The 12,528-nt window shown below is 46.2% G+C and overlaps 1 protein-coding gene across 8 annotated transcripts in view; it reads right to left on the bottom strand.

The window, feature by feature from the left end:
• Positions 1-12,528, bottom strand: part of ABCC9 (ATP binding cassette subfamily C member 9) — a 108,762-nt gene that overhangs the window by 86,207 nt on the left and 10,027 nt on the right. For 6 of the 8 annotated variants that reach the window (XM_053257771.1, XM_053257778.1, XM_053257770.1 and 3 more), the window contains 5 exons: positions 10,692-10,858; positions 8,817-8,958; positions 8,046-8,167; positions 6,966-7,132; positions 876-1,118 (listed from right to left, as the gene is read on the bottom strand). In XM_053257771.1, the coding sequence (XP_053113746.1) occupies positions 876-1,118; positions 6,966-7,132; positions 8,046-8,167; positions 8,817-8,958; positions 10,692-10,836 (819 nt within the window). In that variant the 5' untranslated portion in view covers positions 10,837-10,858. Of the gene's footprint in view, positions 1-875; positions 1,119-6,965; positions 7,133-8,045; positions 8,168-8,816; positions 8,959-10,691; positions 10,859-11,377; positions 11,485-12,528 lie in introns of those variants that run through there. The other 2 variants (XM_053257774.1, XM_053257777.1) reach the window with 2 other exon arrangements.

Here is a 12,528-nt window from a genome sequence, read left to right as displayed (position 1 = left end):
GGGCATCAACTTTGCCAGCCTCTCTTGGCCTCAACTTGGCTCTACAATATTGGCCCTCCACCTGTTGTTGGACTACAACTCTCATCATCTCTGGCCACAGTAGCCAATAGACAGAGATGATGGGAGTTGTAATCCAACTAGCTGAAGTTGTGCAGCCCTGCACTATATAAACTGAGCTTGAAGAGGAGGATGTGAGAAAACTATTTTATTATTCATATCAGTGTCTCTAAAGGTCTTCTGTATGAATAATAAAATCATTTTCTGGCATTCTTTGGCCTTTTCTTTCTCCTACATGAACTGGGAAAGCATTCTAGCACATGACCATATCCCCTGGAGATGTGCATTGCAGGAGAAGATTGAAAGTGGCGCACAAACAATGTTTCAGGAATGTTTGTCAACCTGTACTGGCCTTTTCACTGAGGAATCTCTGATATGCTTCCAAGGAAGTCTAAACTGATAACCAAAACATTTCGGTGAATGGTGAAGACCTGGTTCACACAGTTGTTTGAATCTAGGCTTGATGGGGTTACTGCCATTAGCATGATTGTGTGAACCCATGCCAAAGTGGTTTATAGCCCGAGATGAATCTGAGATTCCTGCTTTGGCATGGGATCACACAATCACACTAATGGTGGTAATTCACATTAAACCTAGGTTTAAATGAATGGGTGAATGAGGCCATAACAAACTAAATAATTATCCATTTGTTACTTTGCAAGTGCCCCCTCCCCCCACCCCCATGATCCAACTGAGGCAGAGTTGCTTACTCTACCTAATGGTAGGGCTGGCTTTAAAGGAAGAATACTGTTCCCTGGAGTACACTGAGAAAATCATAGCTGTGTGTTACCAGAAAGAGCACCAACATAGGCAAGTACCTTTTGCTCCTCGTAGGCATCTTTCAAGCAGACGTAGTTTGTAAGGGCTCGCATTGCTATCGGTAGCTTTCCAATCACTTTCAGGTCAATTGGTTTCTTGTGAGCAGTGATGATAAGCGTGTTCATCCACCAGTACGTTGCCTTGGAGAGCAAATTGACGAAGGGCTGAAGAAACCGTACGCCCAGATCTTGAAGGTCCTCAGGAGGTTTTACTTTTTGAGGGTTTGTAAAAAATACATATCTCTGGGAACAAAATAGCATGGGACAATTTCAATAGCATGTGATGGGGTTCCTGGGCCCCCTTGAAACACATGACCTTCTGTTAAACAACTACTCCTTTTATACCTTAGTTACTTGTCCAATTAATTCTTTTTTGGCTCTTGGCTCTTGTTTGGAGGAGAACTTAAGAACTGCATTGCTGGATCAGACCAAAGTTCCATCTGTCTTAGCAATGGCATCACATTACATAGGGACATGGGGAGCTGCCTTATACTGAGTCAGAACATTGGTCCATCTAGCTCAGGATTGTCTACACAGACTGGCAGAAGCTCTCCAACATTACAGGCAGGAGTCTTTACCAGCCTTTCTCGGAGATGTCAGGGATTAAACCTGGGACCTTCTGCATCAAAGCATGCAGATGCTCCTCCACTGGCCTATGGCCCCATCCCCTAAGGGGAATATCGTACAATGCTCACACCTGTACTCTCCCATCCAAATGCAAACCAAGGCAGACCCTGCTTTGCAAGGGGGACAATCCAAGCTCGTTGTCGCAAGACCAGCTCTCCTTCTCTGTCCTTCTCAACAGTGACCAGACAGATGCCTCCAAGAAACCCTCAGGACAGGTATAGCGTGATAAGTCCCACTGCCTGTGATGTGACCCTATCTGATCATGAGAGGTATAGTGCGAGTGGAATTTCTAACTACCAGGTTTTGTATTTCTACTCTCCATTTACATCTAGCATGCACACTGTTGCACCAGAACCTGAATATTTCTGAGTGCTGCCCATGCTCCAGAAGCACTCATTGAGAATGGTGACTGCTCACCCTCAGCAATCTTCCTGAGAGGACTTTCCAGTCTTCCTGGGCACTCCCAGAGTGTGGAGAGAGAGCACTTCGAACTCTTAGCCCTCTTCCTCAACTGCGCATGTGCTAGAGGAGTGGGGGAGTTGCCCAGTGGTTCCCTCTATCTGCTCACGGGAGCTTGGAGCACATAGGCTTTCTTAGCCAGGATGTCAGTCACTTGAACAAATAGTCATCAAAAACATCTATTGTGTATATGATTGGTAATGGCGGGGGTGGGGGCTTTTGTTTATCCTGAGCCTAGCACCAAAAAGTTTCATTGGATGTGCCTGAGCTCTAGTGTTTTTTTGAGAGGCATTTGGTCCCAAGACATGGGCTGAGGATATATGAGGCAGTCGCTTTGCTGAAGCTAAGCCGGTCTAGGTCTGCTCAGTGCCTGGATGGGAAACCACCTGGGAATTCCATGGAAGCCGCCTTGAGTTCCATGATGGAAGAAAGGAGGGATATAAATATAATAAATGAATACTCAAGTCCTATTCTCATCTTCATATCCATGCTGGCTAAATACATGGGGAGGGAGAGCAGGATAGCGCCCATTGGCACCGCTCCCAAACTCCTCGCAGTCAGTAGAAGGTGTGCTGAGGGCTCTGTGTGCAGACAGCTATGCAGGTTCCCATTTTGTGGCTGTGGGCTTGTAAAAAGCAAGGCAGGAAGCAGGGAAAGTGATTGTCTGCAAAGCTCCCGCTGGTTCGGAAGAGGGCTCCGTCCTACCAGCGGATGTACCCAACTGTTTAATGACAGTGCTCTAGAACAGCATTGTTTCCCTTCAGGATAACCCAAAGACAACATATAACGCTGATTTTAAAAGAACTGCACTGGATGCCGATATATCTCTGAGTGAAATAGTGCTGGTTATTATCTATAAAGCCCTTAATGGCTTGGATCCAGGGTATTTAAGAGAGCGCCTCATAGGAATATAGGAACATAGGAAGCTGCAATATACAGAGTCAGACCATTGGTCCATCTCACTCAGTGTTGTCTACACAGACTGGCTGCAGTTTCTCCAAGGTTGCAGGCAGGAATCTCTCTCAGCCCTATCTTGGAGATGCCTGGGAGGGAACTTGGAACCTTCTGCTCTTCCCACAGCGGCTGCTCCATCCCCTAAGGGGAATATCTTCCAGTGCTCACACTTCTAGTCTCCCTTTCATATGCAACCAGGGCAGACCCTGCTTAGCTAAGGGGACAAGTCATGCTTGCTTCCACAAGACCAGTCTCCTTTGTCATGAACCCTGCTGCCCATTAAAATCATCTTGGGAGGTCTGGTTATGGTGACCACTGGCTCATTTGATGGCTACTTGGACCTTCTCTGTGGCTACCCCAGAGCTCTGGAATACATCAGGGTTTCATCTATCTATCTATCTATCTATCTATCTTTCAGATTTGTAAACTGCCACAAACCTCCATCTCTGGGTGGTTTACAACATAAAATAAATTAAAAATGAAGCCTGTAAAACAATTTAAAACCACAGTCAATTTTAAAAGCTTGGGTGAAAAAAAGATGGGGAGGCTCTTATTTCAGCAGGGAGAGCATTCCAGAGTCTCAGAGCAGCAACAGAGATGGCCCATCCCTGTGTAGCCACCAAACGAGACGGTTTAATTTAAAATTAAATTAACTTAAAGTGGTCTGTTTAATATCAACATTGTTTTAGTCATGTTATCCTGTTTTATACTTCTTGTATTTTAACATATACACTAGGGATGTGCGAGTCGATTCAGATACAAATCTAGCTGATTCGGGTGATTCGGAGACAAAACGAATCACCCCTGTGGTCCATTGGCTAGATTCGGGTACAAACCGAATTGCAGCTGATTCAATTCGGCTGATTCAAATCCTCATAAGGATTCATTGAGTGAAAGTTATTATAAACCAAAGAATCCGAACACTTAAAAAATAGTGACCACACATTTTGCTCCATAACTCCACTTCTATAAGGGCTAGAGCTTAGCTTTTTAAAAAAATGAAAGCTGGGTATCTGGGGAAATTAATAGGACAGATCCAAAACCCGAATCAATTCGATTCAGATCAGTCACGATTCGGATAGGAATCGAATTTGGGGTGATTCGGACAGAGGCGTATCTAGGGAAAATAGCGCCTAGGGCAAACACTGAAATTGTGCCCCCTGTCCAAGCATCTGACACCCATCTTTCAGATAACTTTACCATAATATCAGCTGAAAAATACAAATCAGGCTCGTTAATCTTTTAATATTTCAAAAAATATTTTAGCAGTGGACTTAGCCAGACCAAAAAATGCTGGAAAACTACAAATTTCAGTATGCTGGGGCTCATGAAATACCCAAATACTATGTGGAGGTGTACTTGGAAAACTAAACAGAAGTGCCTGTCTAATTCTCTACTATGTATTGTAGCATCACCATTACATAAGTTTTAAAAATAAATGGAGAATTTGACTTTTCCCAGATACTCTGTAAATAATTAAAGGATATGCAGAGTAAACTGTGTCACTGCTTGGAATATATTCTAGTCTTTCAGAAAGACCGTTAAAATGAGAGAAAGAGAGCAAGAAACTCCCAGTGGGCCTTAATATTAAGGATTTCACACTGATTCAAAGACAAATTCACCATTAATATCCATATTAGCAAGACATCACATTTAACTCACTTATCACAAGAAGCAAAGTAAGAGCAAATGAATACAATCCTAGATCATATGTTTCAGCTCAGTATTCACAAGCCCTGATTCTCTGTACATAGTGCCAATCTGAATATGTGTACAGTGACTTATGTTATATATTATTATTATTTTACCTGTAGCCCCTTCGGGGGGCTTCCTAAAGGCTGGGGGGTTGCAAAGGTTCCTCCTCCCCCCACTGGCCTCTAGGGCCTCGCAGGGACCATTTGAGCATGTGCAGTGGACATTTTTAAAAATCTTTTTTTAAAAAATGGCCACTGAAAACAAAATGGCCACCGTGCATGCTCAAATGGCCTCTGCAAGGCCTGGCATGACCTAGGGCCTCACAGAGGCCATTTGAGCATGCACGGTGGCCATTTTGTTTTTGGCAGCCATTTTTTTAAAAAAAATAATTTTTCAAAATGGCGCCCCCCTTCAAGTGGCGCCCAGGGCACGTGCCCTGCCTGCCCTACCCCTAGATACGCCCCTGGATTCGGATGGGTCAGATTCGGATCCAATTTGAATCAGGGTTGTTTCGATTCGGTTACAAATCGAAACACAGAAAATCCGAATTGCACACCCTTAATATACACCGCCTAGGGACACACATGTCAGGTGGTATATAAATATGATAAATACATAAGTAAATACACAAATAAACAATGAAGTAGGAGGCAGGGGTGTGTGAATTGGATCTAATTTGAGCCAGCTCGACCCTGAACTGGCTTAGCTCGAAGACTCAACCTCTAGCCAATCCAGGCTGGTTTGGGCCCAGCTTGAGGGTGGTGGGAGGGATTGTTTTTAAAAAACAAATGACTTACTGCCTCTGAGCACTGCAGCGGCTTTGGGGGTGCTGTGGCAGCTGTGGGGTGGTCTCTGGCAGGTCCCTTTCCCCCGCCAGCCTCTCCCTGGGCCGGTTCAGCCCATTTTTGGGCTACCACACATGTGCACTGACTATTTGCATGACCTTAGTCATGCAAATGGTCTGTGTGCATGTGCAGTAGCCCCCAAAATGGCCACTCTGTGCACACAGAGGGTTGAAGCAGCCCCGGGAAACTTGAGGGGTGGCCGGTTGGGGGCGCGGGAGCCACCATAAACCCTCAGGCGGCTGCTGCAACACTCTGCCAAGACTACTACAGCCCTCAGCAGTGGTAAGTCATTTAGATTTTTAAGCAATTCTACCATCCCCCACTCCCTTGAGCCAGCCTGAACCAGTTTGAATTGGAGCCAAACTGGGCCCTGCTTGAGCATGCATTAAACCAAACCAGACCTAGTTCAGCTCAAGCTCGATTCGAACTGAACTGGGTTTTCCAGTTTTGAGCTTTTTGTAGGAGGAAAAGCATTCCCACCCAGTGGGAGCCTCACAGAGAATCACTTCAGCTGCCTCCTACCTTGCTTTTTATGAGCACATGGCCACAAAGTGGGAGTGCACACAGCTCCCAAACTTGGGTGGGACACTTGTCCTACCCTATTGCTGCCTGATAAAAAAGATGGCTTTCTGTCCCCAAAGCACTCACAGTCTAAAAAGAAATTCAAAGTAGACACCAGCAACAACCACTGGAGGCATGTAGTTGTGTTGGGGTAGGATAGGGACAGTTGCCTCTCTCCCTGCTAAATACAAAAGCCTCACATTTGAAAGGTGCCTCTTTGCTCAGTTAGCAGGGGAATTTCCATGAGGCTAGTAGGAATGAGGTTAGTTTTCCCTCTAGTACTGTTTCCCTTGGTTTCCTTGGCCGGCAGAATTCAGAAGACCATAAAACAAAGTTGGGTTTTCATTCCAATAGGTAAAGAGGAGAGCTGGTCTTGTGGTAGCAAGCATGACTTGTTCCCTTAGCTAAGCAGAGTCCACCCTGGTTGCATATGAACTGGAGACTTGATGTGTGAGCACTGCAAAATATTCCCCTCAGGGGATGGAGCCGCTCTGGGAAGAGCATCTAGGTTCCAAGTTATTTCCCTGGCAGCATCTCCAAGATAGGGCTGAGAGAGATTCCTGCCTGCAGCCTTGGAGATGCCACTGTCAGTCTGTGTAGACAATACTGAGCGAGATGGACCTATGGTCTGACTCAGTATATGGCAGCTTCCTATGTTCCTAAAGGGGTTTCTATGGCCTAAAAGAGGCGGGGAATGGCAGAGGAACCTCAGGAAATGGTGGAGTTATGTTCATTGGATAGAAATCCTGCCTTTCCAAACCACTACATGATATATCTATAGTTATGGAGACCCAAATCTATAAAACAGGTTTGTTTTTGTTTTTAAACTCAACTGAAAAAGAGACAAAGGGCAATCAGTTTCAGAAAGGAATAAATTTCCCGACATTGTGCCAGGGGCTTGCGGATAACACTGTCAAGCTGTCAGCCACATATCTCAAGGAACACCTACCCTAACGCGTATGACGTTGATCTCCACCGCCATTAGCAGCCCATAGAGCACAACCATGATCCCGGTGATGCAGAACCGCAGCTGTAGAAACAATATCCCATCTTGGCAATATCTGACCAACTTGATGGTTTTGGTGACAAAGGCCATAACCCAATAGAGAAAGAGAGCTGTGGGGTGCATAAGCAGGGAAGTGAATAAATAACACTTACGCTGCTACAACGACTACAAATATGTATACGCCAATTTTTAACAAAGGTGCTCAAAGAGGTTTACATCGAAAAGTAAATAAACCGAAAAATAAAATAATAATAATAATAATAATAATAATAATAATAATATATTTTTTAAAAAACTTCATCTGTTAGGTGCCCCATAACAAATTATTCTCTGGGCAGCTTACAACACAACATTAAAACAGATAAAAACACACAACACATTGAGCCGGCTCTCACAATCAGTGAGATCTGGTTTGGGAAGCTCAGTGGGGAGAGCGGACTAAGCCCGCTCTCCCCGCAGACGATCAGGGCGGGAGCCCTGGGAGGCCGGACTGGCCACCCACATGATTGCCGGCTCCGTGATGGAGCCGGTGGGGGCTGGGGAGTTTGGGGGCCGCGCAGCCCCCGGAAGCACCAGTATGCCCTGCGCGAGCGCACAGGGCATACTGCGGAGACCCCCGAGCCGGGAGGCTGTTTTTCAGCCTCCTGCCCGGGGTCTACTAGTGAGTAACTGCGGCTACTCATGATTTTAAAAAACGGGTTTAAGAGGCAAGCTACTTGAGCAGGTTACCCACTCAAGAACCACTGGGCTTGCAGCCGAGCCCGGTGGTTCTCACGATTGTAGAAAATTGGGCTAGTGGAGGCTAGCCTGATTTCTACAATCGTGTGAATAGCCCCATAAAATCATAACAGACCAAGAAAGGGGGAAGGAGGAGAAAATACAAAATACAATACAAAACCATTTGGAAGACATTTTAAAAAGATCAGTTAAAATCAGATCAGAATTGAATGAATGAATGAATGAATGAATGAATGAATGAATGAATAATATTTTAAAACAAAAAACAAAAAAACAGCTACATACCTAGAAGCAATTTTGGAAAATTGGATGTCTCAATATTGTGATAATAAACTATAGATGTTGTAGCAGCAACAAATCCCATTATAGCAGGAAGGAAAAGATGCAGATGGCGAGATTTTAAGTGTCTGCAAGGGAAGAAAAAGGAAAATCTCAGGGAAGTGACGGCATGGTGCTGTGGCTAAGAGTGTGAACTATAAGCTGGGAAATCTTGGGTTCAGATTTCAGTTTAGCCACTATGCCTCAGCCCCTCCACGAATATAATAAATTTAACCTGCCTTACAACAGGTTATTAAGGCAGGCTATTTCCTGCCTTGGAAATAGCCACATATCCCTGGAAAGGAAAAAGTGAGCAGGCAGAGAGGTTGGGGAGTTTTCTTTTTCTCCGTTAGGAGAAGTTTGGTTCTCCTTCTTTTAAGGAAATTGATATGGCAAGAACAACTGACCCCAGCCTGTGTGGCCAGTCATTTTAGCAGTTTCCATGGAATGGAATGGATTTTTTTTTGAGGAGGAGGAGGAGGAGGAAGAGGGGGGGAAGGGAAGAGGAGTGGGGGAGGACTGTTAATCAGGCATATGAGATGTTTCAGACTGTTCTTGGCATTTCTACCAAGTGGTCCATTGCATCTTGGAAAAGGAAGCAAAATGAACCTGCCCTGGCTTTTCCCTTTGAAGCAGAGATGCTTCTGCAAGAAGACGAATGTTAGCCCCCACTTGGGAAATACTTTCAGGTTTGGTGCACAGTTTTGCAAAGTTCCCATCCCCATCGCGAGCACTTACATGTCTGAAACGATGCCCTCCCCGATTTCACACACGTGCACGAAGAGGAGGGTGAATGTCAGGATCCAGCGTAGATTGTGCCCAGGGAAGTGGAGCCATGTGTTGTGATGGATCTGGACTTTGGAGCTCTGGCTTCCCCATCCTGAAACCAAGAAGGGTCCAGAACCACATTAAAAGGCAATGCTGGCAGCACATGGATAACTAATTCTTTGATTACTAATTGGACTTAGCACCCAATTCAGGAAACTCACACAGGACTTGCCATAAGACTTGCTGAAATGCACCAGGATTTCTAAGGTTTGGCCACTTTATAATACTGGCCATCATTTAAAAAGGGCAGAGCTCCATTTTCGGAGTCAGCAGTGCTTATAAAGCAATTAGCTGAGATCCTGACCAATGAAACAGGCACAAAGCATGAGCTTTTTTCCTGTTACACAGGAAAGGGAAGGGTACATGATAACTTCCTTGGAGGGGATATGTATATGAGGGAGGGCAAAGGTTCCTGAGGTCTGGCCCGCAGTGACCAAGGATGCTCTTGCAAGGGCTCACCCCAGCAAAGCAGCCCATGGAGACCAAACCACACTCCTGCCCCCGTGGTAGCTTGCCACCAGGAGACTAGCACTCTCATGAGAAGGCAGGCCTATTGGGGAAGACCTTAGGCTTGCCAAAACCTTTGGACTTCCATCGGACTGAACAATCAAGAGTTGAGCCAACCCAAAAGGGGGCTCCTACTTGTGTGAGGCCCCCGCTCTCTCTGGTTAACTTGACAGAACTTTTGTACAACTACCCCCCTCCTCTCCAGATAAGCCTTTCACGCACCCAAAGGAGATTTTGATGCTCCATGTGTCCAGGCGTAGCCGGGTGTGCAGACTGGGGAAACACTGGGATCGGGGATAGATCTTTACTCTCATTCAAAATTCCCGGGTTCCGACTGGCGTTGTGCCATATGCAGATCTGACACCGTGGGGAATCACGGGAGAGGGGAGACCTGGTTTCCAGCAACCCCAGGGAGAGTGGGGTTGCCGTTCTGGGCAAAACCAAAGATGGACATGTTCAAATGGGCAGATGGGCTGCTCTTGGGAAGCTTCTTTGAGGCAGTTGCCAAGAGAGGGAGAGCTGTTGGCGGAGTACCTGTCCCTCATGGCTTGCTTGGTATGGAGCAAGCTGGCTGGGTGGCATCTGCCATCTGGCCCCCATGGCCTGACACTCTCATGAGAGAGTGGTCTGTGAGAAAAGGGGATTGTCCTCACACATTATTAGAGATTCTGGCCCTGTCCCCACAGACGGTTCTTCTCATGAGTTGTGAAGGGGTATTCCCATGGCCTTACACTCTCACGGGTGAGCAGTCCGCTTAGGAATAGCATCCATCCTCATCACACATTGCTCCTTTCACTGAAGCAATGCTGAACCTGCTGCCTGGCCCTTCTCATGAGTAAGCCTAAGGACCACACAGGTACCCCCACGGGGAAGGGGCTTGGACCCACAGTTTCCCTCCCCGAACTCCAATCTGAACCTTTGGTTCAGAGTGGAGTTTTGCCACCTTTAACTCCAATTATTTGGTGCCAGCATTACATATAGTTTTGCCCTCATGTTGAGGGAGGAAGCTCCTCCCTTGCCCCGGTTGCCATTGGCTGGTGGGGCTATCCTTCATTATTGAAGGAAACCCCGACACCCAGTTCCCCTTCCTCTCTACAATCTGCATGATGCAGTTCAATAGCTCTCCATTTCATCTCCATGAGGACAGGAGAACGGGGGGGAGGGGTGCGGAACCATGGTTACCATTGAACCACGTTACGTCCCAAGGCGACCCATGAGTCAGGCTGCTCATTCTTTGTAAAAGAAACAAGACTGCAAAGTGGCAGTTGGATTACTTACCAATGAACAAAATAGGAAAGGTGATAAATAAGAGGAAAACATGAGGTACCAAGTTGAGGGCATCCAGGAAGCAGACATTTCTTAAGACGTCATCAGTGACGTCGTAGGCAGAAGGGTTGTCGGCACCACAAAATGCAACTTTCATTGCTTCCTCTCGCTCAGTTGCACTGTTAAAAGCAAGACAGACCAAAAACTTGGGATAAACCAAGGGAGTTTCTTCTCCTTCCTCCTTTCCTTAGTCAAAACATAAAAGCCTATACTTCAGCTAGCAAGCCCAAGAGTCCTTTGGGAATTGCAGGGATTTTTATGGACAGCAGCATGAGGCCTACCAAGCAGCATTGGGCGCAATGACTGAGGACATATATTCCCTTCAGATTTAAAGATACAAGGGCTAACTTGTGAACTGCCTAACTGATTTGGACCAAAGCAAGTCCAATTGTAGGGATAGTGAAAAGAAAGTCGGCAGATTAGTTCTTACTAGAACAAGCTATTTTAACATGGAGGAACTTTCAAAACTAGAATGCCCACATCAGCAGACTGCGGTGGTACTGTCCATTAGGAACACAGGATCCTAGGAAGATGCTTTCTACAGAGTCTGACCCATTTGGTCCATCTCGCTCAGTATTGTCCACACTGACTGGCAGTGGCTCTCCACGGTTTCAGACAGGAGCCTCCCCCAGCCTTACCTGGAGATGCCGGAGAGTGAGCCGGGACCTTCTCTATGCAGCAGATGCTTTTCCACTGATCCACAGCCCCATCTGCCAAGGGGAATATCTTACAGCAGAAAGTGCTCACATGCACTAACTAGTGTTCCCTCTGACAGGGATTCCCAGATGTTGTTGACTACCAATCCCAGAATCCCCAAGCAAAAGCGATTCCAGCTGGGAATTCTGGGAGATGTAGTCAATAACATCTGGGAATCCCTGTTAGAGGGAACACTGGTAGTAACCCATCCAAAGGCAAACCAGGGCTGACCCCAGCTTAACAAAGGGGACAATTCATGCCCACTACCACAAGACCAGCTCCCCTGCAACCCATCCACTGCATTCTAACATATCACCATCATCTACCTCCATAGACTATGCCTAAGAACTGCATGCCTGCAGAATGATCTACTTCCTGTATATCTTCATGAGTCACAGTTCTGAGCATGACCCCTGAAGGAAACACATCCAAAGCAGCAAATCAAGCAGAGATTCAACATGCAGCTTCCTCTGATGACCAGTAATTCTGCTGCCTCTCCATATCAGGATCGATTGGGTGATCAAATCACACCCAAGGTAGAAAGGCAGCCTTAATACCTATGCCCACCTGAGTTCGATTGGAAGGCCAGACCAGAGAGACACTGGGGAACATCCTCTATGAGAGGGTACTTTGGGCTCACAGGATGCTTTAATTATTTTGTTGGTTTCTTTGTTATGGCATATTAGCATGCCCCACTACACTACCTAGGAATTATTGATATGCAACACAATCCTATATATTGTTAATTCAAAAGTAACTTTTGTTATGGTTGGGGCTTGCTCCCAGAAAAAGTGTGTATGTGTCTGCAGCCCTCAGGCCAAACCACACTTATATTAAATGCACTCTTTGACCCTGTGTGCTTCCCTCCCCACCCCACCCCCGAACTTAGATAGCAGTTGCAGGGTATCCATGTGCATGTGTGGTGGGAGAGATCCAGTTTGCAACTATGGCATGAGAAGAGGGGCTACCCTTCCCTCCCATCACAGTCCCCAACCTTCCCCACCCTCCGCAGATGCTATTCCCTCCAGGAAGGAAGACTCCTATTGACTCTAATGAGAGCTTTTCTCCAGCTGAAATACCAGCCTCGGGGGAC

The sequence above is a fragment of the Hemicordylus capensis genome, chromosome 5 (assembly GCF_027244095.1).
Source record: "Hemicordylus capensis ecotype Gifberg chromosome 5, rHemCap1.1.pri, whole genome shotgun sequence".
In the NCBI taxonomy this organism is placed as follows: Eukaryota; Metazoa; Chordata; class Lepidosauria; order Squamata; family Cordylidae; genus Hemicordylus; species Hemicordylus capensis.
Note: the sequence above shows the minus strand (reverse complement) of the source record. Positions and strands in the feature narration are given on the sequence as shown.